This window comes from Myotis myotis, unplaced genomic scaffold, assembly GCF_014108235.1.
Source record: "Myotis myotis isolate mMyoMyo1 unplaced genomic scaffold, mMyoMyo1.p scaffold_m19_p_6, whole genome shotgun sequence".
Classification (NCBI taxonomy): Eukaryota; Metazoa; Chordata; class Mammalia; order Chiroptera; family Vespertilionidae; genus Myotis; species Myotis myotis.
In genome coordinates, this window is record NW_023416368.1 from 87,350,260 (window position 1) to 87,376,297 (window position 26,038).

At 55.3% G+C, this 26,038-nt stretch overlaps 2 protein-coding genes across 4 annotated transcripts in view; both read right to left on the reverse strand.

The window, feature by feature from the left end:
* LOC118658297 (myocyte-specific enhancer factor 2B-like) lies at positions 1 to 22,819 on the reverse strand. Of its 3 annotated transcripts, none has more exons than XM_036313625.1 (9): positions 22,751 to 22,819; positions 4,626 to 4,708; positions 3,937 to 4,140; positions 2,376 to 2,510; positions 1,760 to 1,907; positions 1,438 to 1,571; positions 1,267 to 1,348; positions 985 to 1,096; positions 1 to 655 (listed from the first exon to the last, which is right to left on the reverse strand). In XM_036313625.1, exons 2-9 carry the CDS (start codon positions 4,677 to 4,679, stop codon positions 430 to 432), a joined length of 1,095 nt encoding a protein of 364 aa, XP_036169518.1. In that variant the 5' UTR covers positions 4,680 to 4,708; positions 22,751 to 22,819; the 3' UTR covers positions 1 to 429. The 3 variants fall into 3 exon arrangements, with proteins under 3 accessions (XP_036169518.1, XP_036169517.1, XP_036169516.1); XM_036313624.1 differs by lacking the exon at positions 22,751 to 22,819 and adding an exon at positions 17,484 to 17,751; XM_036313623.1 differs by lacking the exon at positions 22,751 to 22,819 and adding an exon at positions 8,567 to 9,450.
* BORCS8 (BLOC-1 related complex subunit 8) overlaps positions 22,347 to 26,038 on the reverse strand; it is an 8,845-nt gene continuing 5,153 nt past the window's right edge. The window contains exons 4-6 of the mRNA XM_036313635.1: positions 24,166 to 24,273; positions 22,751 to 22,825; positions 22,347 to 22,408 (exon numbers count right to left, since the gene is read on the reverse strand). Coding sequence (XP_036169528.1) covers positions 22,792 to 22,825; positions 24,166 to 24,273 — 142 coding nt within the window. The 3' untranslated portion in view covers positions 22,347 to 22,408; positions 22,751 to 22,791. The remainder of the gene's footprint in view (positions 22,409 to 22,750; positions 22,826 to 24,165; positions 24,274 to 26,038) is intronic.

Here is a 26,038-nt window from a genome sequence, read left to right on the forward strand (position 1 = left end):
ACCAGTTCATTTGTGCCCCCTGCAGGGCCCCTGTCCTGCCACCCACCAGGAACTTTCTCCCCATACCCCATCCGAACCCCAACCCTAACCCTCATCTCAGGATGGAATTCTGGCAGGAGAACCCCAAACCCAGACAAGCCAAGACTGAGGCCCCAGGGGAGGAGATGGTAGTACTGGGCAGGGGTGGGGATGGCCTGAGCAGGACAGATCACTTCCTCCATGGAGCCCACGTGCTTTATTGGTGGGTACACACTCAGGAAGGGGCGACAGAGCCGGGACCATGGATCCAGCCCAGCCTTCCTCCTCCAGGACCACCGTGGAGGGCGTCACATCCATTGGGTCTTCTCTGAGGACACTCGGAGGGAGGTTGGGAGTCCACGTGCCCTCGCCCGGCTGGTGGGGGTCAAGGCCAGTACCCGCCCGGGTCCACTACCGGGGCCAGCCATCTGCAGGGGGGAGCCGGCGCAGCGGGGGCCCGGGCCGCAGGGGCTCTGCCAGAGGCCGCGCCAGGAGCAAAGGGTAGGGGAAGGTCTTGGAAAAGTCGCCGGGGCCACCGGGTGCTGGCGAGAGGCGTTCGGACTTGATGCTGACGTGGGGGGTCAGTGGGGAGGCACCGCGGGCTGGAGGACCCTCCTCGCCCAGGCTGCGGCCCCCACTGCAGGGGGGCGGGAGAGAGAGAGAGAGAGGGAGAGAATGAATGAGATGGGGGCCGTGAGCTTTGCGAGGAGGGAGGGAGGGAAACCCGGAGGTGGCACGGCTTGGGGAAAAGCTTGGCGGGAGGACCTTGGGAAAGGAGGGGGTGGCCATCCCTCTTGGGGCCTCCAAAATAGAATCCCTGCGCCCCCCCCCCCCCCCACTCCGGAAGGGCTGGGTGCAGAAACAGGAGTGGCCACCAGGTGTCAGCAGTGGCTGGGGGCTTCGGAAGCAGTGGAAGGGCCCCACTTGGGAGCCTGACTCGGGGTGGGAGAGGCATGGGGCACTTACCTGGGCTGGGCAAGGCCGGCTAGGGGCCCATCACCCCTCGAGGGCTGCCAGGGGCCCAGGGAAGGGGGCTGCAGCAAGCCGGGGGGCGGAGGGGGGTCTCCCAGGCCATATTCTGGGGGCGGGGGCAAGAGGAGTGAGCTGAGGCCCCCACCGCTGGGAGCCCCTTGCCCAAGCCTGATCCACCCCACCAGCCAGTTTTCAGTTGGCAGGAGGGGGAGTGTGGCCTGCCCAGCAGGCAGGTGTACGGATATCGCCCACAGCAGAGCTGGTGGGGGTGCGTACCTGGGGGGCCTGCTGGGAGGAAAGGGAAGGGTCCTGGAGCTGTGGCGGAGCATGGACTCTGCAGGCTACTGTAGAGGCCTCTCTGTGCGGAGAAAGGTGAGGGGGAAACTGAGGCCCGCACTCAGGCCACCCTGCCTGCCCCCTCAGCCTGGCATTCCTCCCCTCACTCACGGAGGTGCTCAGTCCTCCTCGAGCCCCTGCCAGGCCTCCAGGCAGGTCTGGCCTCCTCCCGTCTGCTGCCAGGTACAGGGGTGGCGGTGTCTTGCTGGCAAGGTGGCTTGGTGAGAAGAGAGGATGGGCCAGGCCTGTGGAGCAGGAGACCCCCAGGGAGAGGGCAGGCAGCCATGTCATCTACCGAAGTCTGAGTCCAGAGTGATGAACACAGCCAAGCAGTGCTGAGCCAAGACCCCCCCCTACCCCCCCCCCCCACACACACACAAGCTCCCCTGGGACCCCGCCCCCACCTTCCCCAGGGCCTAGGCCCCATGCTTACCCGGGGGCCCAGCTTTGGGGGCTGCTGGCCTGAAGGGGGATGGGCGGCTCTGGGCGGGCAGGGCCTCCCCAAGCCCATTGGAGTCACAGCCTGGTGGGGGCAGGGCCCCATATACCATGTCTGGGCTGGGCATGGTGGGGGCTGCTGGCTGAGGGCAGAGAGGACACGAGTGGTTGGAGGGCCAAGGAGGTGAGGACACCAAGTCCAAGAGAATATCCCAGCCTCCACCGTTTGGAAGCCTCACAACCCCACCCCCCCACCCCTGGCCTAACCTCCCTGGGGCCAGGCTCTGCTGCTCCTGGACAGCGAGGCCCAGAGCCGAGGCTTCTCACTCAGCATGAGCCTGGCACTGAGGGCGCTTCCCAGGTATTTGGTGAATAAAAAAAAAAAAAATAGAAGGAAAGAAAAGAAGGAATTATCTGCCTTTTGAACTCTTATCCATCTTTCAAAGCCCCAGCTACAATGCCCACTCCTCCAGGAAGCTTTTCCTGTCCAACCAGGCAGACCTACCACCATACTCTAGGCTTCTTGGCCCTTTTCCAGTCTTGGCCTTGACCACGTGGGCCTAAGGGGGGGGGGGGGGGGCACATTCACAGCAGGGCGGGGAGCCACTTACATAGAGCCGGGGTCGGGGCAAGGCTGGGTCACCCCCATCACCTGCCAGCCTCCGAAGCTTCTCTCCCGGGCCCTCAGGCCCCTCCTCTGGCTCCAGCTCTGGCCCATCAAGGCCCACACCCCTCCGCTTCAGTGTCTGTGGGGAGGGGACACAGCAGGATGAATCTCCCCCATCCTAGCCAGGGAGCCTGGTTTATGGTGAGGGGAGAGGCCTACCCAGCTCTGTGGGTGGGGCAGAGTGCAGGCACAGCCTGCTCCAGCTAAACCCCATTGACCAAAACCCCCAGTGAGTTATCATTTGTTAAGTTCCAACTGTGTGCGAGAGAGGGACTGTCTTGCCCTGAAACCACAGATCCACCCCAGCCAGCTGGCACTGTCCTAACACCCCTGAATACAACTCTGGTTTCTCCATTCTGCATCCTTGTGCTGCTTTAGAGCCTGGCATGCAGTAGGTGCATAATAAATGTCAAGAAACTGAGCACCTGAAGACAACTTTATAGGACTTTCTGAGCTACCTGGAACCCGTGACCTGCACGGTCCTGGGCCTCAGCGAGGTCAGCTTGCCCCACGGTGCCTTTTATTTTCTGTTCTGTACTCACCAAATGGGTGATAGGATTAAATGGGACAATGTGTGTAAGGGGCACATAGTACAGCCTTCAATCTATAGTGGTTGATTTTTAAAAAAATATATTTCTTGCCCTAACTGGTTTGGCTCAGTGGATAGAGCGTCGGCCTGCGGACTGAAGGGTCCCAGGTTCGATTCCCGTCAAGGGCATGTGCCTTGGTTGTGGGCACAGCCCCAGTAGGGCGTGTGCAGAAGGCAGCTGATTGATGTTTCTCTCTCATTGATGTTTCTAACTCCCTATCCCTCTCCCTTCTTCTCTGTAAAAAAATCAATAAAATATATTTTAAATATATATATATATATACATATATATATATGTATGTATATATATATATATATTGATTTCAGAGAGGAAGGGTAAGGAGAGAGAGAGAAACATCAATGATGAGAGAGAATCATTGATCAGCTGCCTCCTGCACACTTCCCACTGGGGATCGAGCTCACAACCCAGGCATGTGCCCTGGGTGGAATTGAACCTGGGACCCTTCAGTCGGAAAGCTGACACTCTATCCACTGAGCCAAGCCGGCTAGGGCGGTTGGTTTTTTTAAAAAGGTTTTTTATTGATTTTCCTTTTTTGAGAGAGAAGGAGTGGGGAGAGAGAGAAACATTGATGTGAAAGTGAACATCAATTGGCTGCCTCCTGCATGCCCTCTACTGGGGATCAAGCCACAGCCCTGGGCATGTGCCCTGACAGGGAATGGGGCCCACAACTTGTACGTGTGTGGGACCACGCTCCAACCAACTGAGCCAGGGCTGGTTGGTGTTTTTATTTCTGCTAGCCAGGTAACTACCCCAGAGGGACACTCTAATACCCGAAACTTGCGTTAACTGGCAGCAAGGCTAGACTGCAACACGCATCTTTTGTACAAACCAAGAGTCCCCGGGCTCTGAGCCAGCAGAGTGTGCTGGCTTCCCGGGGAGGAGGGCCCAGGGTACCTCGAGGATGTCGGTGTTGGTGCGGCTCTCGTGGGGTTCGCTGTACTCCGTGTACTTGAGGAGCACACGGTCCATGTCCGTGCTGGCATACTGGAAGAGGCGATTGGCGCTGTTGAAGATGATGAGAGCAATCTCACAGTCGCAGAGCACGCTCAGTTCGTAGGCCTTCTTCATCAGCCCAAACTTCCTTTTGGTAAATGTCACCTAGACCCAGCACCCACAGGTAAGAGGGAGAAGACAGAAATTTGGGGTGGGGTCGGGGAGATGGAGGGGACTAACTGTTTTCTGAACATGCCTCATGATTCCGTGCCTCTGTATGTGCTGTTCCTTCTGGCTGTTCTCATTTCTCACCCTGGCAAACTCCTATTGAAGCTTCAAAACCCATCCTAAATGACCCCTCCTTTGGGAAGTTGTCCTTGGTCTCCTAGGCAGAGCCCACACTCCCTCTCTGAGCTTCCCCAGTTCTGTGCCTCCCTCTGATCCAGGCCTCTGAGTCGGGAGTGTTTGTGTCCAGGTCCATCTCCTCTGTGACCAGGACTTCAATAAATCATTATGAAAATGAGCAAATGCTACATCTCAAACTCCAGACTTGTCATCAAGACTCATTCCCCTACAATTCCCTGAAATGGCTAGGCCTTTGCCCAGCCTGTGTCCCCTGCCATGAATGCCTTCCCACCCAATGAACTCACTTGACGATTCCTTTGGTCCAGAATGCGTGAGATCTGTATTTTTTTCCTCCCCATTGTCCTAGGCTGGGCAGAGCAACCTTGGTCTGTGGGAGAAGGAAAAGAGGACAGAGTGAGTGGGTGGAAAGTGGGGTCAGGCAACCAGCTTTCCTTCTGTCCTCCACTTCCCCCTGCCAGGCACTGAGGAGAGGTGATGGGGGAATCGAGGCAGGCTGGGCCACCCCCAGGGCCCCCATTCTCAACCAGACCAGCATACAGTCGATATTCAATGAACACCTTTGCACCAGTTCCACATGAGGCGAAGGCTGACCCAGGCCAAAAGATGGCAGTGCAGATGCTCCTGCCCCAGCATCTAAAACATTACCCCCTGGTAACTATGGGCCTCAGGGAGCCTGGCCGCCTTGGGCACCTGTCTGCAGTGGGGGGTGGGGGGTGGGGGGGCAGTGTTGTGTACTGCTCATTGTTGCTGGGGACAAAAGGAGCTAACCTTCCTGCCTGGCACATAGCAGATGCCGCATATATATTGCCATTATGAATATTGGCAACAGCCTAAGAGCCCCCAACAGGCCAGGTTGGAGGGACATCCGCTGCAGCGCTCCGTAATCCTGAGGCTCTGAAAGCAAGCCTGATCCGCCCATCGGACACCTTTCAACTCATTCAACACGCAACAGCTCCTCAAACTAGGATCGAGGCCCGCGGTTACAAAAACAAAACAAGTCCGGCTGGTGTAGCTCAGTGGTTGGATGCTGACCTATGAGCCGGGAGGTCAGGGCACATGCCTGGGTTGTGGGGCTCAGGGGTGTGTGTGGGGCAGGGGGCCTGCAGGAGGCAGCCGATCAATGATTCTCTCTCATCATTGATGTTTCTGTCTCTCTCTCCCTCTCCCTTCCTCTCTGAAATTAATAAAAATATATTTTAAAAAATAAAGTGCACAATTCGGTGATAGTTAATTATTCACAATGTAGAACCATCGCCTCTATCTAGTTCCAGAAATTTTCATCCCCCCAAAAAGGGACCCCATTCCCATGAGTAGTCACTCCCCACCCCCTCCCCTGACCCCTGGCAACCACTGACCTGCTTTCTGTCTCCATGGCTTTGCCTGTTCTGGACATTTTATGTAAATGGATCATACAATGTGTGGCCTTTCGTGTCTTCTCCCCCTGCCCCTTTTTTGATGATCTGAACTTTCAAACTTTCCCCTCAGTGATTATGGACTATTTCTGTTTTAAAATTTTTTTAATTAAAAAATAATAAAAAAAAAACTTTAAATAACAGAAACCCACCCCTGCCCCACTTTCTACCAGGAGGAGGTGAGGACGCCCTGGAAAGACCTTAGGCTTGGAGCCCTCAGACCCCCGATTTGGGCCCAGGGCAACTTGGGTGACACCCTGGACCCTTTTCCCAGGGATCTCAGATCTCCCCAGGGTGAGCCCCAAAAGTGAGAGTGGGCAACTCAGGGAGGACAGCATGTCCCCAAGACAAGCAGCATGTTGGGGTCCAGGCCTTCCCCAGTGCCCCCATGCAGGGATCCTTGGAACGAAGAAACCTGTCGTGAGGCACCCGCCATGCTGTACCGTCAGCCACCCCAAGGCCCCGAGATCCCTGACACCCCTCCACTCCTCTGTGACCACACTTGACCCCCAGCCACCCCCATGTCGCAGGTGCCTGAGGCAATGTCACAGGCTGCCCAGGGCAAGGGGGCCAGCGCTCAGATCCCAGCCAGTCTCTGACCCCCTGGGCGGCCCTCAGCCAAGGGGGTCTCCCCCTGGGCTCAGATTGCTGTTCTGTGAATGGGGTGGGTATGGCATGCAGAGCACCTGGTACAGACCTGGAAACAAGCCCTGGGGAAGCGTAGGGAAATGAGGTCTGTCTCCACGAGTAGCCATAGCTGCTTCTCTGACCTCCGCCTGAGGGGTCTGGGTGGGACCCCCTTCATCCCAGAGGCCCAGGGCCCAGGAGTGTAAGATGCCTTGGCCATCATAAGTGGCCCTCTGTGTGGCCCCAGGAGTGTCCTCTACCCTCTCTGGGCTGGGTCTCTGAGCAGTCGCAACTATGCAGAGCCCAGCCGATGAGAGCCCCACCAACCCCCTAGCTCCGGATTGATTTGCTAAATTTAACCTCGGGGGCTAATTTTAATCCCTGGCTAGAATCAGACTCGTTCCCACGGCTGGGATGTGTTGCCCTGGCCCTGATGGATCCCCGGGGACAGAAGTGGGGCACTGGTCCGGAGGTCCCTGTGCCAAGATGACTCCGGAAATGCCCCCCACGCCTGGGGTCCCATGGGAACATGGGACTTGAACCTGAGAATCTGAGCCTGGAATATCTGACTCCAGCCCCTTCTCAGTCTGTCCCCATTTTAGACAAGGACATCCCTGCTAGGGCAGGGGTCACATAATGGGGGAGCCGCAAGCAAGAGCCAAAAGGTCAGGAGGGTCTCTCGGAACTGAGACCCAAGAGCCGAGACAGGAAGTGAGTTCCAGCCAGAAGGGACAGCAGGTGCAAAGGCCCTGAGGAGCGACAAGACACAGCAACAAGGCTGGACGGAGGAGCTTGAGGGAGAGGCCTGAGAAGCAGGGCCACGCTGGGTCCTCTGAGCTGTGGGGAAGGCTGTGAGTTTGGGTCTAAGAGCAACGGGGAGCCATGGGAGGGTTTGAGAAAGGATGGAGTTTGAGTTATCATTGAAAAACCTTGCCATCTGGGTGGCCGGATACTGGAGAAAAGGCCAGAGCCGCATCCATCTGGGCAGAGACGGGGTGAAGTCACGGTATCCCAGGTCTCTTTGGGTCCATCAGAAGGTCCCAGATCGCCGAAGCCGGTTTGGCTCAGTGGATAGAGCGTCGGCCTGCGGACTGAAGGGTCCCAGGTTCGATTCCGGTCAAGGGCATGTACCTGGGTTGCGGGCACATCCCCAGTAGGAGATGTGCAGGAGGCAGCTGATCGATGTTTCTCTCTCATCGATGTTTCTAACTCTCTATCTCTCTCCCTTCCTCTCTGTAAAAAATCAATAAAATATATTAAAAAAAAAAAAAAAAAAAAAAAGAAGGTCCCAGATCCCCTGCCTTCCCCGGGGCCCGGCCCAACAGGCACAGGTGGGCTCACACTCTTCTAACCTTCAATGACCCTGGAACTCCCAATCCCCACACAGGAACTACAGTCATCCCCAGCTTTGGCCCTTGAGGGACCAACCCAACACAAAGCTTTGGTCATGACCCTCCCTGCTCACACACTCTTCATGGCTCCCTACTACCATCAGGAGAAAGTTTCAGTTCCCAGCCTGGCATTCAAGGCCCTGCCCCAGCCAATCCCTGCCCACCGTTCTTTACCTTCAACAACTCTTATTCACACTTCAAAACCCAGCTCAAAAAATCCCTCCCTCCCCCTGGCCTGTGTGCCCCAGCTGGTTGAGCATAATCCCATGAACCAAAGGTGGCTGGTTCAATTCCTGGTTGGGGTTTCAGGCTTGATCCCTGGTAGGAGGCACGCAGGAAGCAGCGGATTGACGTTTCTCTCTCCCTGTCCCTTTCTCTCTCTCAAATCATATTTTAAATATAGTGTATGTGTGTTTTAAATCCATCCCTCCAGGAAGCCCCCCTGATCTCAGTCTAGAGCGCTACAGCGGCCATCCTTCCCTTCAGCTCTGACCCCATGGGGCTGGGGATGTGTACATCCGTGGAGCTGGGATCCAGGCTGGAAGCCTCGGGATCAGATATAGGGGCTGTTGGGCAGATCGGGTGAATGGAGCAGGTTAAAAGAGACACGTCTGAACTACCCCCAGTTTCCCTCAACAACTTCCTCTCAGACTCCCCCAGCTGACTCCCTACCCAGAAATACACGCGCATGCAAATCCAGCCACTGAGTGGACCTGTCTCAGGCCCAGGTGTGAAGGGCCAGCCAAGGAATGTGGGGGTGGAAGACCCAGGGTGTGCATATATATTTGTACTCACATGCAAATCCCCACCCCGAGCCGCAGACAGACCAGCAACCAGCGCTCCAGATGTTGGCGTGATCGGAACTGCTGGGGGGAGGTGGTGGTGGCTGCTGAATGTGCCAGGCACGAGGGGGGAGGCTGAGGTTTGGGGAAGCCTCTTCTGTGCATCCCCACACCGAGGTCCAGCCAGAAAGCAGAGAGTTTGTGGCATCTGCCCAGCAGAGAGGCAGAGAGGTAGACCCATGGACAGGAACTGGAGCAAGGAAGGAAGGCCAGGAGAAATCCAAGGGGGCATCTCAGAGGAGGAAGCATGTCATTGGGCCTCAATGGAGAGACTGGATGGGGCCTGAGCAGATGGGCAGTGGGGTGGTCATTTGAAACCGAGAGACCACTTCCCCACCCCTTTTTTCACCCCCTTATACTTAACATTTATTAAGATCAACCGTGCTCCGGCCACTGTGATAAGCAGACTTCAGAAGTAGAAAGTGTAAGTAGAGCAATGGCCACGGAAGACTGGCAAAGTGACTGCGACCTACCATAAAAAGACCATGGGCCCAGAGGGCTGTATGGCTGTTTTGTCAAACCATAAAGGACAGGAAAGTGCAATGTTATCTAAACTAACTCAGACCTTTGAAAACAATGGGAACTGCCCAGGTCATTTCTCTGAAACTTTCGTATGCCTGAAGCCCAAAAAGAGTGAAGGACTGACTATGCAAGGGGCAGCGTTAGCCAGGGATTTCGAGAAGGGCCTATCTGAAGAGGTGACGTTTGGGCCAAGACCTGCAGCATGAGAAAGGACAGTAAAGGGAGGGATGTCAGTGGTGGGAGATCTGGGAAAGGTGGTCCTAGCAGTGGAACTGCAAGGGCCAAAGGTCATAGTGATCATGAGTTTGGCATTGGGGGGCGGGGGGGGGGGAAACACAACAAAAAGCAAAGAAGTCTGCATGGCTAGACAGCATGGCAAGGGGCGAGGTGAGGAGCATGGCGGTGGGGAGGGCGGTGGAGGTTGGGTCATTTAGGTATTTGTGGGCTTTACTCTGAGGGCAATGGGAAGCCAGGGAGAGTTTGGGGGCAGGGGAGGGTCAGGATACGATCTTACAGTTTAAAAAAATCCCCTTTACTCTCATGTGTTGGTGGTGAGAGGGGAAAGAGGTACAGCCACTGTGGAAAACTGGCATTTACTAAATATGAACATACGTCTGACCTGTGACACAGTGACCTCTCATCTCAGTATTCACCCAATAGAAATGGGCCTATGTTTTACCAAAGGACACAGACAAGACTGTCCTCAGCAGCTTCGTTCATCATAGCCCCGAACTGGAATCGGCCAAACTCCCTCCTCGGGAGAACTGGTAAATGCTTTCTGGTAGATTCTACCACGGACGGCTACATTGCACAGAAAAGGGATGCGCTCCGGCCCATGCATCCTCACGGGGAATCGCCTAGACCTGTGCCAATTCAACAGTGCGGACGCCGCAGAGGAGACATGCCATGATGAGTCCATTTACATGATGTTCCAGGGCAGGCAAAACTCACGTACGGTGATGGTTGTCAGCACAGAGGCCGCGGGGCAGGGGCGGTGACAGGGCAGCAGGAGACCGAGAGGCCGGTGTTCTGGCCCCCAGTCCAGGATCTGGGTACAGGGAGGTGTTCAGTTTGTGCAAATGTGTGAGTTCTACTTGGATGGTTTCTGTGATTTATCTCAAGCAAAAGTGTTTAAAAAAGCTCCCGCCTGCTCCTGGCTGCCATGGGGAGCTGCAGCTGTCTAGGCAGGAGTGAGGTGGCAGGGAGAGGCTGAGGTGAGAAACAGGGGCCCTGAACTGAAATGGGGTGCAGGTGGGCAGAAGTGCATGGGTCAGTTGTCTACAGAGGGGACAGCACCACTGGAGCACACACCTGGGGTGGGGAGGAGCCTGGGTCCCAGGCCTGAGCACGGTGCCGGGCAAGTGCTGGGGGATGAAGGAAGATTTTCATGAGCTTCTGGAGTACCATAAACTCTCTGTGATAAGACTTGTGGTCACTACGTCAATCAACAAATATCCCAGGGGTCCTTCAGGCCGTGATGGTCACTTCCCTGGCTGGTGAGCCCCCGAGCCCCTGGTGATGGAGATGGGGCCTGAAAGGAATCCCACTCTCTCACTGACCCTTCACCCTGGCCTGTTTCCACGTGAAGACTCGGGTTTCCTCACCTGTACATGGGGGTAAGAGTCCTTCTTCCACCAGCTGGGGAGGAGAGGTGGGGGCGGGGAACGGTGCCCGCAAAGTGTCTGGGCCTAGGGTCTGGGGATGCTGAATCAGGTGCCATGGCGACAAGCACAGGACAAACTTGGCAACATGAAGCCCCCATTTCCTCCCCATAAAATGGGCCACAGAATCGTGCCCCCACGGCTTTGCGGTGAGGGTTTGAGAGAAAGGATCAGGAACGAAGCAAGTTCCTCTTCTCGGCTCCCACTGGGACTTTAATAGGGGGATGAGCGACAGCTCGCTGCTAGACCCTGTGCCCAGAGGCCACAGCTTGGTGGGGACCCAGGCCGGGAAAGGAGGGTAGGAAAGGAGAAGTGAGAGGCAGGTGGGTGGTGGGGGGAGGTGAGGGCCCGCAGGGACTCTGCGAAGCGGGGAGGGGGCGCTGCTCCTGGGCCACGGCAGCAAATCAGGCCAGAACCGCCTCACGCAACCCAGGCGGTGGTTTCATCACCTGCTCCCCAAGTACCTCATTACTGGCGACAGGAAGAGCCCCTTGGAAAGACAGGACCCCCCCTCTTGAGGGCTCTAGTGACTCTGACCCCAGCTGCCAATGACCTTCCCAAGCTCTGTGCCTGCCTCTTCCCTGGGACCTGGGAGATGGCGCCTCGGATGGGCTCACTGAGGGTGACCTAGGGGCTGGCTCAGCCCACAGCAGCCCCTGGAGCCCCATACCTGCCCTCAGGGACGAGGTAGGTTCCAGCAGGGACTCTCTTGTGGCCAAACTATTCGGGGCCTCAGTTTTCTCCCCTGAAAAATAGGGAGTCAGGGGAGCCTGAGGTTGGTGGGTCTTCAGAAGTAGGTTTTCTGTAGATGCTATTACCTTCTTCACCTGTCACTGGGTTCTGACCTTGGGGTCACTGCTCCTCAGCTGGAGGGGGGCCCTCAGCTCAGAATGAGGGCCCCAGGCAGATGGAGGTAGGCTGGGGGGACAGGAGGCAGGGACATATGGATGACCGGGTGAGGGTAGGGAGACTCCCCTAAACACATGCAGAAACCCAGGTGCCTAAAAAATCCACAGGTGCCTAAAACATACGGAGCTCCAGAAACACACATTACCCAACACATGTGGCTCCTGCATACAAAATGCCCCAGAACATGACGTCCACAATACATGCAGACTCCCCAAACCCACACAGCTCTTCACACACCCATATCCCCAAACATAGATCGCCAACACACACAGGCTTCAACACATGCTGATCCCCCAAATGCACACCGATTCCCAAATACAGGCAGGCATTCCAAACACACCAGGCCCCTTGCCGACAATGTGCAGGCTCTCAAAGCTCCCCAAATATATGCAGACTCCATGCCGATCCTCATTACATTCAAGCCCCCAGACACAGGTAGGGCCTATCCTCCAAGGGAACTGGGAATTTGAGGGTGGGGTGTGTCACCCAGGTGCAGCTATGAATCCTAGAAACCCAGAATGTTCCAGCTGGAGAAGATCCTTTGGGGGTCCCTTTGTTCTTAGCTCCCTCTGGCATCCTTGGGAAAACTGAGACCCATTGTGAACCCTCAGACCCACCTTAAGAGACCCCTCCCCAGGACTGCTCCTGGGAAGGCCCATTATGGCCATGCACTGAGGGGCCAGGGATACAGCTGTGAGGCTGGCCAGACCAGGGTTCAAATCCTGGCTCCAGCCCTAGCCGGTTTGGCTCAGCGGATAGAGCGTTGGCCTGCGGACTGAAGGGTCCCGGGTTCAATTCTGGTCAAGGGCACATGCTCAGGATGCATGCGTGATCCCCAATGGGGGCTGTGCAGGAGGTAGCTGATCAATGATTCTCTCTCATCACTGATGTTTCTATCTCTCTCTCCCTCTCCCTTCCTCTCTGAAATCAATAAAAATATATTTTAAAAAAAATCCAGGCTCCACCAGACACTCATTGCCTGAAGTGCTCTGAGACTCAGTTTCCCTGTTTGTATAATGGGCCCCTGCGAGCTCTGCACCTTCCCCTTTGCTCCTCCTCTTGGGGAGCCTCAGGTACCGGCAAATTCCCAGACCACCTCTGTCCCTTTCCAGGCACCTGACACACCAGTCCCAGACAGCGCTTCCCTTTCCCAAAGCCCCCGGAATGCCCAGGCCTGGGAGCTCTCCTTCAAGGCTGAACAGAAACTCCTGTTTCTGGAAGCACTGGTTTCCCCAGGCAGGATCCCTGTCTCTCCCTGCAGCACTCAGCCCTACTGGATTTTTAAAATGTTTTTATTGAAAAAAAATTTTTTTAAGAGAGAGAGGAAGGGAAAGGGAGAGAGAGAGAGAGATAGAAACATCGATCATCTGCCTCCTGCACAGCCTCCTACTGTTGGGACCTAGGGGCTGGCTCAAGCTCGAAACCCAGGTATGTGCCCTGACGGGGAATCGAACCAGAGACCTCTGGTGCATGGGACGATGCTCAACCAACCAAGCCACACCAGCTGGGCCCTACTGAGTGTTTGTGTGCTTCTTTGTTGCTTTATCTGATAATCATGTCGCCCTGTGAAGATGTCTACTCTGTGAGGGCAAGGATGGCCTCATACGTACCTGGCACACAGTAGGCCCACAGTCACCCTTCCTAAGTGAATGAGCAACAACGGAAGAAACATTGGCAACTGGTTCGCTTTTCTTTTAAATACCTCGTGACCCACAAAACACATTTGAGGCTCCCACCTGGCCCACAGGCCGCCAGTTTGAAACTCCTGCTCTGAAGAGCCAACAGCACAACAGCCAACTAGACGGTGTTTGTGCTTCTCTCAGGCCCAGGGACTGACCCTCTGAAGTCCCACTGCCATCTCGGAACCATGTCCTGAGGACATGCAGGTCCAACCTGGCACGTGCTCACCTGCCACAGAGCCCAGACTCTGTCACAGACGATGCAAACGGAAGTCCTCTGCCCTACCCAATCTCCCGAGAGACTTGGGATCCTGACTCCTGAGGCCAGAGACTACATTCAGAGACCAACCTGCTGTCCAAGGCAGATTGGAGCCCAGGGCTGCCCAGCACCCCAGGCAAGGTCCCCGAAGCCACATGGAAGCTGCAGGAGCGGCCCCAGGTTTCCCTCTTTGTTCCAGAGAAAGCTCTCCCCGCGGGGCCCCAGAAAGGTGTCCCCAGAGACCCAGCTCTCCCTGCTTGGGAAATTAGCACATCTGTCAGAGCGGGGCAGGAGGGACTCGGCCCACAGCTCCACAGACCCAAGACACAGTCAGCAGAGACTCCAGGACAGGGCCTTGGGGCACCTCTGGTTCCCCACGACTCCCCCAGAAATGTCACCAGGTGCCAGGGACACAGGGGCAGGGAGAGGACAGACCCAGCCTGGCCTCCCTCACTGCCTAGTCTTGTAGGGGAGAGAACAACAGGTATATAATTGCGTCAGGGACAGAGGCCTTCAAGGAAGAAATTCAACAGGGGGAAGCAGAGGGGGGTGTGGTGGAAGGAGACGCTTTGAACAGAGGGGCCAGAGGGCTTGTCTGCAAAGGGGGCCTCAAGGATGAGAGGACACCAGCCCTGTGGGACTGTCTGATGGAAGGAATGGTAGATGCAAGGGCCCGGAGGTGGGAGTATGCTGGGTGGGTTCCAGGCATAAGGGAAGGCCAGTGTGGCTGGGACAGGGTGAGTGAGGGGCAGGGTGAGGCGGGGCCAAGGAGGGCAGGGAGGCTGCAAGGAGCCTGAGGGATCAGGGTGGGAGGGCGGACTATAGAGCAATGGGGAGCCACAAAGGGCACATGAGCAGGGGAGGACTGGGTCTGACTCAGGATTTTCAGCAGAACCAGTGGCTGCAGGAGGGAGAAGTCTTGTCTGGGCAGGAGGTTGGGACAGCGTCCACCAGGAGGCAGTGGGGGCTGTGGGTGTGGAAAGTGGACAAGGTAGTGGCTCCTTATGCCAAACAGCCTCGAAGTTTTCCCTCCCAAGGTCCTCGCCTTGACCTTGGGTGAACCTGAGCCTGCAGAACAGAACAGAAGCCAATGGACCTGAGGCCTCCTTGGCCCCTGATGGAGGGTAGGGTGAGGTGGACCTGGATGGGGCTCACAGGCACCTCCGCTTGGTCACAGTTCGGATGGCACCTCGCGCCGGGGCCCACGCGCCACCTCATTTACACACAGGGCCTGCCCGACCCGCAGACAGCCCAGTGAAGCGGAGACAGCTGCCCGTTTTACACAGGATGAAGCGGGCTTCTTCCCGGGGCCACACATCAAGACCCGCCTCCCCCACCATCCCTACGCAAGCCTGGGCTTGCACCCCAGAGTGGTCCTGTGGCCACCCAGTCTGCGAAGTGGGCCTGGGTACCCTGCGGTCCAAGACACTTGTTCCGGAGCCTGGAGATGACGGGCAACCTCACAGGTCCCCAGGATATAATAGACCCTTTGGGGGATCAGAAATGGGACGCAACCTCTGTGTGTACCCCATGGGCATTAAGGGGCCGGGGCTGGGTTGAGCACTGTCACCCCAAATGGTATCCCAGGCCTATGATAAATCCTTTCAAAAAAGGACATCTTTCCCTAACCGGTTTGGCTCAGTGGATAGAGCGTCGGCCTGCGGACTGAAAGGTCCCAGGTTCGATTCCGGTCAAGGGCATGTACCTTGGTTGCAGGCACATACCCAGTAGGGAGTGTGCAGGAGGCAGCTGATCAATGTTTCTCTCTCATTGATGTTTCTAACTCTCTATCACTCTCCCTTCCTCTCTGTAAAAAATCAATAAAATATATATTTTTTTTAAAAAAATGACATCTGTCTCCAGGTGCACGTGCCTCAAATCTTCCGGAAGGCCAAACCTCTAACATGCCTACGTTCATTGCATCTGAGTTGGGCGATAAATGATTTTAATTCCTTTTCTCCTCTTAATTTGCATTTTCCAGATGTCTGCTTGGTTGGGTAATGATTTAATGAAATACATCATTAGTTGGAGATGGGAAGGAAGATGGAGCTCAACTTGTTCAGGTCACAGGGGTGGCCCGGGAGCTCAGAGCGGGGCAGCAGCCTGTCAGGCCATCAGAGGGCTGGAGCGCCTGGCTTTTGCTCTCTCAGAGAGCTGGGGTGGGGGCATCATGTGCCCCATCCTTTCTCTGAAGTGCCTGTGTGTCTGTACCTGGCCTCAGTCTTCCCACCTGCAAAGTGGGAATTTCAGACCAGATAGTCAGCTTCCAGCTCTAGAACTTCCATTCCCTGGAAGCCAAGATTCACTCCTCCGCTCAGAGGGGTGGTGGGAGGCAGGCACGGGACAGGAGAGAGAGAGGCTGCTTCAAACCCCACACACCAATCCTTCCAAGTCTAAATACTTTTGTGAACCTAGCCCAGTGATGGCGAACCTTTTGAGCTCGGCGTGTCAGCATTTTGAAAAACCCTAACTTAACTCTGGTGCCGTGTCACATATAGAAATTTTTGATATTTGCAACCATAGTAAAACAAAGATTTATATTTTTGATATTTATTTTATATATTTAAATGCTATTTAACAAAGAAAAATCAACCAAAAAAATGAGTTCGCGTGTCTCCTCTGACACGCGTGTCATAGGTTCGCCATCACTGACCTAGTTCCTTCTCCCCAAAAGAGTTCTTGTACCCAGACGCCAAAGGTCCAGATATTCCCCAATGAGGATTTCTCGGTCAGGCTAGGCAGGAGACCTCAGCTATTTCTATAAATCTTTTTTTTTTAATTGACTTCAGAGAGGAAGGGAGAGGGAGAGCTAGAAACATCAATAATGAGAGAGAATCATTGATCGGCTGCCTCCTGCACATGCCCACTGGGGATCAAGCCCACAACCCGGGCACGTGCCCTGCCGGGAGTCTAACCATGACCTCCAGGTTCATAGGTCGATCGATGCTCAATCACTGAGCTACCACAGCCAGGTGTATTTCTGACTTCTCAGGTGTATGGCTGAGGACTGGGGGTGGCCAGGGACCCCGGTCACTGACCAACATCTGCAGCTCTGGACTCTGAGGAAGGTGGGAAGAGGAACCGTGACCATGAAAGTAACAGCCCCCAGTTTGTCATGTGTGCACTGTTATTCCCGGACCCATGTACCAGAGGGGGACACTGAGGGACAGGGAAGGCGGTAGCCCCCCTTCAAGGCACCACCCCAGGCTCCGTGCCCACCACATGGGTACTCTGTGAGTCCAACAGAGGCCCCACATTTGCTGCATGAGGCAGACACCATGGGGCAGGGAGGGTCATAGCAGTCACAGGCACACAGAGATGGTCACGCCACATGCGGGTCTGGGGCCATGACACATGAAGGTACAGGTGCAGCAGGAAGGCACGGGGTTAGGCACAGGAGCCTCAAGGGTACGGACAGGGGTGTGCTTCAGGAGAGGAGGACACTGCAGCCCACAGACCAGAAAAGCTCACGGACGCACACAGCAGGGGCTGGGGCACCACAACTTTGGACTCACAATTCCTCCCCAACTGAATTCAAAACCCGCAGACACACACCCCTTGGACACACGACCGCTCAGAAACACAACCGTAGGACTCACAACCCCTCTGACACAATCTGCCCCTTAGGCTCGCACCCCTCAGATTCACACCCTTTGGACGCACAACCCCTGAACTCACAATCCTAGGACTCACCTCTTAGACACACAACTTTCAAAGCACAGCAGCACTCAGACCTCCACGCCCAGCCCAGCCCAGCCCAGCCCAGCCCAGCCCAGCGATGACAATCAAAGGACGGCACGAGCCTCGTCCAGACAAGCCTCGTCCGGACGCCCCACGCACCTGCTCCGCCTGGCCCCTCGGGCGCGTGTGCCCGGATCTGCAGCAGCGGCTCAGAGTGACCAGCGTTCCGCGGCCACAGGTGCCTTCGAGCCGGCGGCCCTGCCCCCGGGAGCTGATTGGGCGGGACGAGATATTTGCATAGAGGGCGGGCACTTGGGCGTGGCCCCGCCTCGGAATTTCAGGGGGCGGGGTCTCAGGCTCGGAGAGACACTGAAGATGCTTACAATGCGGGAGAGGGACGGGAAGGGGTTGGATCAGGCCCGCCAGACTTCCCCGCCCGCTCGCACTGCTCCCCCCCCCCCCAGCCCCCCTGTGATTCTGACCCTAATTTGGAGCGTCTCTGACAACTGCCAGCCTCAATACAAGACTTCCTCCACCCTGGGTGAAATATAACTCTGTCCCTGACGGCCTGAGACTGAGCCCTTCTCAAAGCCAACACTGACCCTTGATCTCCCCCAGATGGAGGGACTGCAGAGTCACCTGTGTGACCCGCCACCTACAGGAGAGTGACAGACCCCCTCCGCTGCTGGGTGCCTTCCTCCACTTCAAAGGTCAGCTGAAGGGGGCCTCCAAGCCTGGGCACCAGCTCAGACCTCTAAATGCACATCTTCCCTGGGACCCTAGCACCGCCCAGCACAGGGCCAGGCCCAGAGGGGTGAGTGAATCAATGTGAAAGAATTACAGGATGAGGATAACGGACGGGGTAAACCTGAAGAAGCCCCCAGCCTGGAGGAGGCAGAGCAGCCACCACACACCCCTCCAGCCCCGTGGGGGTCAGGATGTCAGGAAGCCTTCCCAGAAGAGGGGACATTTACTGGGCCTTGAAGCTGGAGTAGTAGTTTGCCCCGGGGAGGAGAGTTTTCCAAGAGGGAGCAGCCCTTGTCAATGTGCAGAGGAAGCGTACAGTGGTTTTTGGTGGGTGAGATAAGGAAGATGAAGCCAGAGCAAGAGTAGATGGGATTGGGAGCCCAAGGAGAGGCTGAGACAGGGAGAGGAGGTGGTCAATTTAGGGCAAATGAAGTGGGGTGCAGGTGGGTTACATGGCTGCCTGGTGTCCACCTTCTCAGAAGACCACAGGAGATGGCTGCACCCCTGGACTCAGGGGTGAGCATGTGGAGATATTATGTGGAGGACACTATGGCAGGGAACAGGCTTATGCCTCTTCCCATGCCTCAGTTTACCCATCTGTGATGTGAGAATTTTGGACCCCTAGCCTGGGCACATATTCCTCTTTGGACATAAAATCTAGGGCTCACACTGTGTCATAAGGTAGGAGTCGAGGGTCCTGCTCCCTACCCCTGCCACCACTGCCCCTCAGTGTCCAATGCCAGACACTCAGGTGTTCCAAGGACACACCAGGGCCCAGGCCAGTCTGGAGGCTTCTGCCTCAACTCCAAGGTGCAGAACAAGGCTTGGGGAGCGTGGAGGTGGCTGGGGAGCCCCAGGCCCCCCGAGGGCCACTCTGTTTACCTGCTGCGGCCTGCCATCTCTGATGCAACAGACAGGCTCTGGTTACATAAGGGCAGCAGCTGGAGCAGCTCTGGGAGCAGCTGGGGCATGGCAGGAGGGCGGGCCGAGCTGAGTTGGCTGGGGCTGCCCCTGCACCCCCACCTACCTCCTGCCCTCTCCCGCCATTGAGGCTCCCTCCTGTGTTCCTGGCCCCATTTCATCTTCTATTACTCACACCCTATTTTCTATAATGGCCCTTCCTTTTTTCCCGTGCCCCTGTTCCTATCCTATACTATCCCACCACTGGCTGTGTCACTTTGTGGCCCCCCGTCCCCCATTGGTTATATATATTGGATATATATATATATATATATATATATATATATATATGTATTTCAGAGAGGAAGGGAGAGGGAGAGAGAGAGATAGAAACATCAACGATGAGAGAGAATCATTGACCGGCTGCCTCCTGCACAGCACCTACTAGGGATCGAGCCCGTAAACTGGGCAAGTGCCCTTGACCAGAATCGAACCTGGTACCCTTCAGTCCACAGGCCGGCACTCTATCACTGAGCCAAACCGGCTAGGGTGGGACAGTCAAAATTTTTTATCTCAGTCTTTTCAGATGAGGGGACACCTTAGTTGCTGGAGTGAGATGCTGGACTGTAGAGGGGTGGGTTGGGGGGTGGAAAGGGCCAGAGATGAGGGATCTGAGAGGGGGCCTGAAGATGGGGGAGACAGGGGTGGGAGGGTGGTGAGGTGGAAAAGCCGCTTCCCCCAAGTCCCTTTTTCCAGATCCTCTCCCACATGTCAGCAGGGGAAGGCTGTGAAGGACTCTCCATGGCAAGAACAGTGTGGTCCGGCAGACAGAACCTCAGGTTAAAGAACCCTGGTCCCCATCCCAGCTCCAATGTCCTCTCACTGTGACTTCAAGTTAGTCACTTCACCCTTTTGAGCTTGTTTGTTGATATGAAAAGTGGGGACAATAGCAGCCCCTCCTTCTCGGGGAGAACCTTTTAAGGCTTACCTTCCCACTCCTCCAAAAGCTTTCCATACCCCCCCTCCCATTTGGGATTCTTCCACACCCATTCCTCCTTCCAGTCCAGTGCTGACTCAGCGGTTTTGGGGTGTATGTCTAGCTCTGTCTCACCAGCCTAGGGGCTCCTCAGGGCCAGGCCCAGTATGTAACAGCACCAAAGGGTGTCTCCATAGGTTCCTTACACCACCGGAGCGGGTATGAGTGGTGGAGGGGCATGGGGACCAAGTTTGGGACATCCAGAGGCCTCACTGAGGGATATGACAAGGCTAGGAAGGGACTTCCCAAGGGCAGGACCCTTCAGAGCAGGGCTGAAATAAAACCATGATTTGGACCAGGCGATAAGAACTAAAAGCCAAACTCAAGTCTGAATCCCGCCTTGACCACTGCAGACCAACCTGGGGCATTGCTGCCTTCCTGGGCCTTTTATCCACCTGCAGATCTGAAGGAGCCTCGGGCGGGGCGGGAGTGGGCTGGGATCCCTTCCGTCACCCCCATGGGTGCTAGACTCCTGCCCCAAGGCACGGGGAGCTCACTGCCTCTCCCGGCTGTCCACCTATCTCTGGGGCTCTGCTAGAAGCAAGTCCTACTTGCTTGGAAGCCACACCAGGAGGAGGGGAGCAGGAAGGCCACACCAGGAGGAGGGGAGATCAGGAGCGCATGGGGGCAGATGCGGATCCTGCTGAGTAGTCCGGGCTCAGGAAGCCTCAGCTCGCTCTCTGAAAAATGGAATCAAGGACGTACGGGGTAAAAAGGGGTAAGGGTCACAATGCCCCCACTGCGATCAGCCAGGAATGAGGACAATGACCTTTTAGGGGGCGAGTGCCCAGCCAAACCTTTGCCTCTTGCGCCCCCTGGCGGCCAGCTGTTAAGGGGGTGTTTGTGGGTGTGAAGGGCAAAGTGGTCATGTAAATAAGATGCAAATTACCAGCACCCACTCCTTCCTGTGGGCCTTTGGACTCCGTGTGAGGGATCTGACAGTCCAGAATCGTCTTTGGCTAAGGTTGTGTCCTGGGGCTGTGGGTGGCGGGGAACCCTGGAAAGGTCTGGGGCACCCCACAGCTGTTTCCTACTACCTCAAAGTGCCCTTGGGGTATGTGTAGTTACCTCACTTAGCGGCCTTTCTTGCTGGCCTGTCTTGCTCACCAGGGCATCCCCTGGGCCGGCAGGGCCTGGCGCACAGAGGACAGTCAATATTTGCTGGACAAATGATTGCATGGTGGACAGGTAGAAGGAGGGACAGAAAATTACAGGTACTTTCAGAGCAGGCAAGAAGAGTGATGCTGTGGGGACCACACACTAGTCAGGGCCTCAATGGGTTGGACCTGAGGTCCCTCCTTCCCCTCAAACTGAGCTGGGGTGGTGGGGAGGCAGAATAGCAGCATGGAGGCCCCTTAATACACTCTAGGAGGGGAGAGAGGACTGACTTGACACCTCCTGTGTCCTTAAACCCTCTCCCAGGCCCTCAGGCTCCTCCACAGCCCTGACACCACACCGGGACCCTGTTTCTCCCCTAGGTTGCCCCTGGCCCTTGCCACCCTTCTCTCCCAACCACCCACAGTGCCAAGGGGAATGTGGGGGGTCCTCCCAGAGCAGTGGGCCTGATGTATCTTCCCGATACATTTTGCTGGACACTGTGTTGACACAGCTGGCCTCGGAGGTGTACAGACTAAGGGTCATGACCTCCTAAGCCTAGAATTGGAAGAGATCAGTATAGGCTCTTCTGCAGTTAGCAGAAAGACTCAAAGCAATTTTGGCAAATACAGTAATTGAGGGTACAGCTGGACACGGTCAGGTACAGCTGGACTCAGGGTCCCAGGGTGACTTCATCTGGCCTACGCCCGGGGTGGGTGTTTCTGCTTGATGCAGAATGCCGGCCAGGCAAGCAAGTACACGAATGTCCACCTCAGCTGTAGAAAAGGTCCAGTCCAGCCTTCCTTGTCCAGATGGAGAAAGGGAGGACGAGAGAGGGTCAGTTCTAGGCCCCGTGTCACACAGCATGTCAGAGGCAAGGCTGGGACGAAACCAGGCAGGGGTCTGGTCTCCTTTAGCTGTGTGGCCTTGCCCAAGTCACACCGCCTCTGCATTTATTTTCCCATCTGTACCTGAGGGCGACACCTGCCTATGGGGCTGAGGATGAGAGATGACCATTGCAGAGCCCAGCACAGTGTAAGCTATGGGGATCAACACAGTGGCAGTTATTGGTCCAAGGAAACATGCTGATGCGGAGTAGGAATCCCCGGGCAGCAAAGGGGACATTACGGCTGGCCTGGGGGTTGCAGGCAGGAGCGGGAAAACTGCCACCTCTGCCACCTGATGAGTCACTTCCAAGAAGGAAAAGCAGAGACCAGAGAGGGGGAGTGACTTGCTCAGGGTCACACAGGTCAGTGGTGGAGCGAGGAGTCCAGAGTTGGGTGGTAATCGCCATGCCGGGCTCTGTCTGAAAGAAGGTACGTAAGTAAGGCAAGCAGCTGGCATGCGGCAGGCAGGGAAATATGGATCCACTCTGTTCAGGAGGAGTCCTTGGGATCAGGACAGGGCCTATGACCTGAACAAGGGCAAGAAGATGGCAGAGGGAGCACGAGGGAGATGGGCTGACAATGAGCCTGAGCAGCAGAGGCCCTAGGTCTCCCTCACCCTGCACCCCCCCCCCCCCCCCCGCTGACCAAACCACCCTACAAGCCCAAGTGGTTAGATGGTAAATCCCTTCTTGGACAACAAAAGGGTGGGTTAGTTCAGAGCATGGAACGCAGGAAGGCTCCTGGCCCCACTCAGCACTGACCTGGTTGGAGGGGCCAAAGCACCCCCAAGTCTCTTCTGGGATCAGGCCAAGGAGGGTGGGGGCAACTCCTCGGGGCTGGAATAAAACATGTGCAGTGTTCGTAAGACCAGAGTCAGAGGCCTGCTCAGCTAGGTTGGACTGTGCATAGGGTCACCCTCCCAAGACCCCGGGCCTGAGCCTTCAGGGCATCCTTGGTAAAAATGGGACCAACCACCTACTTCAGAGGTCACGGCTGGGACTCATGCATGTCTGGGAACTTCAAACCCACAGGCCTTGCAAAGAGAGATGTTAGCAGCAGCGTGGAGCTTTCAGAAAAGCATTTTGCATTTTCACAACAGCAGGGACAAGCAGGGCATTTGAAAGCACTTGGAAAACCACAAGTTCAAAGTAAAAGCTATAGCTTTTTGAGGCCCTACTGAGTGCAGGGCGCGGTGCAAGGCACTTTACAGTCAACTCTAGTGATGACTGTCACCAATAGCAGCAGAACAGCAAACCCAGGTAAACCCTAGCATGCTACCTCAGGATTGCTGCACATCCGTTTTACACATTCACCAGGCTTCTGTTTGAATGATTCTCACGTTTTAGTTATCCGACACAGCAACACAGAGGTTTTCTTTTTTTCTAAATATCTCGTGTGGGACAGGCAGGCCAGAACCCCAAACTACAGGAGCCAGAGACATCTCAAAGTAGAGTTATGGCTTACAGCATGTGTGTATGTGTGTGTTCAAATGCATATTTATTAAGTTATGAAAAACAAAAAGAACTCCTTCCCCAAAAACTCCTCAGTGTGCAAGGACTGGAGTGCTTTTCATGTTCATGCCAGTTGTCTTCAGCTCAAAGCTTCCTCCAGCTCTGGGCAGCCTCCCTGCTGGCTGCCTCCCTCCCTGACGCCATCTCCCCCTCGCTCACCTGCTCCAGCCACACCCGTCCTCTAGATGTTCCGCCAGCACACCTAGTGCCCCAGCCCCAGGGCCTTTGTCCTCACCACTGCCCTGCCTGCAACATCATCCCCAGTCATTTCTGTCAGCAAATCTTTCAGGCCTTCGCTCCCATTTCCTCCGACTCATCAGAGACGCCCCATATTCCCTTTTTTCCTTTGCACACTTCGGAAGTACTCTGGTCTGTTCCGTGTGTACCTGGTTGCTGTGTGTCTCCCTGTGAAACCACAGCAGACCTGTCCTGGTCACCTCTCTGACCCCAGAACCAGCCCAGGACCAGGCACACAGCAGAGCTCAGGATCTGGGTACTGAGTGACTGCACTCTCCTGCCACAGACACAAAGGACAAGAGGAAGGCGCAGGCATTGAGAGATGAGGAGAGGAAGCTGTCCAAGGAGCGAAAGCGGCAGTTCCTGGCTGAGTGGCGAAGGTTCCGGCGGAGGCGGAGGCAGCAGGGGTGGGTAGTCCTGGGAGCTACCTGTGGCCCTGGGTGGCGTTCATGTGGTCCCGGATGCTGATGGCCTGTTTGAGGAGCCCCTCCACACTGCGGAAGTAGACGCTGCTGTCGACAAGGTTCTTCACGGCACTATAATGGGAAGACAGACCCAGTAGGCACCACCCTGCCGCACCCACCAACTGGAGCCTAGCAGGTTCCTGGGGGACTCTGTGGGCCTCCCTGAGGGCTCGTCAGGAGCTCAAAGTTTAGATTTTCCTGCCAAGACGGGAGGGGCCTTGCGAATGCCAGAAAGTCACCTGTGCAACATCTGCATAGAAAGAAAAGTGTCCTATTGTGTGGTTTTATTTTGTTTGTTGTTAATCCTCATCTGAGAATATTTTTCCATTGATATTTAGAGAGAGTGGAAGGGAGGGAAGGAGGGGGAAAGGAGAGAGAGAGAGAGAGAGAAACATGGATGAGAGAGAGACACATCGATCAGTTGCCTTCCGTACGCATGCAGACCAGGGCTGGGGATTGAACCCACAACCCAGATAGGTGTCCTTGTCCAGGAATTGAACCCCTAACCCTTCGTTTCAAGGGCTGATGCTCCAACTGCTGAGCCACACTGACCAGAACTAAAAGTGTGGTTTCCTTTTGTTAAAGAAAAAAAAATCCCTTCTATTTATTATCAGAGGCCTGCTTGAAAATGGCCACGAGATGAAGGGGAGGAGCGTTCACTGTTTCTCACTCTGTTAACTTGTTCATCTTATGCCACCAAGTGTAGTCAGCTTTTCTAGTATTTGATTGCCCAACTTGATTTAAAAACTCACTAATAAAACATGAAAATAAAGAAATGAAAAAAGAAAAAATCTTTACTAACATAAGCTCACTATTCAATAGTTTACCCCAATTTAACATCTTTCAATTTTACACCAACTATTAACACTGCATAAAGCATTTCAAATAACTAAAAGCCAAGGGCTCACCCTGGCCAGTGTGGCTCAGCTGGTTGAGCGTCGTCCCATGCACTGAAAGGTTGCTGGTTCGATTCCAGTCAGGGCACATGACCAGGTTGCAGGTTCAATCCCTGGTCTGGGCGCATATGGGAGGCAACCGATCAATGTTTATCTCTCTCTCCCTTCCTCTCTCTCTCTAAAATCAATAAAAACATATTTTAAAAGAATAAATAAATAAAAGCCAAGGGCTCTTTCATGCCCATAACGACATGGACGCCCATCCTCAGGAAGACGCCATTAGTCCCGGTCACCCCTGTCCCAGTGGGGGCACTAGGACTGCTGATGGCAGAACACTCAGCTCAGCGGCCCCAGCAGCAGGACTTCCTTTCAAGGAACCTTCACCCACACAGCAGAAGCCGGCAAGCAAACCCCACAGTGCCAGGATGAGAAATGGTGGGAGTGTCCAGCCTCCACCAAATGACCCACAGGCCATGCCAGGTGCAAACAGCATCTCTAAATAAAGTGGCCAAACTCCTGAGACAAATGGAACAAGCCAGGGCATTAAATACAGTCCCAGAAACCAACAGAAGTGCAGGAGAAAAGGCCAGCAGAACTGCCATAACGCAAAAAAACACCAACTACCGTTTTTCACCCTCAGGCATCTTTTCCTGGGGCGGAGGAGACCATCTGAAGATTTAGAGAAAATTTAAACAACAAAAAAACAAAAACAGTCCGAGCTGGTTTGGCTCAGTAGATAGAGCATCGGACTGTGGACTGAAGGGTCGCAGGTTCGATTCCATCAAGGGCACATGCCTGGGTTGAGGGCTCGATCCCTCGTTGGGGGCGTGCAAGAGGCTGCCAGTCAATGATTCTCTCTCATCATTGATGTTTCTCTCTCTCTCTCCCTCTCCCTTCCCCTCTGAAATCAATAAAAATATACTTAAAAAAAAACAACAAAA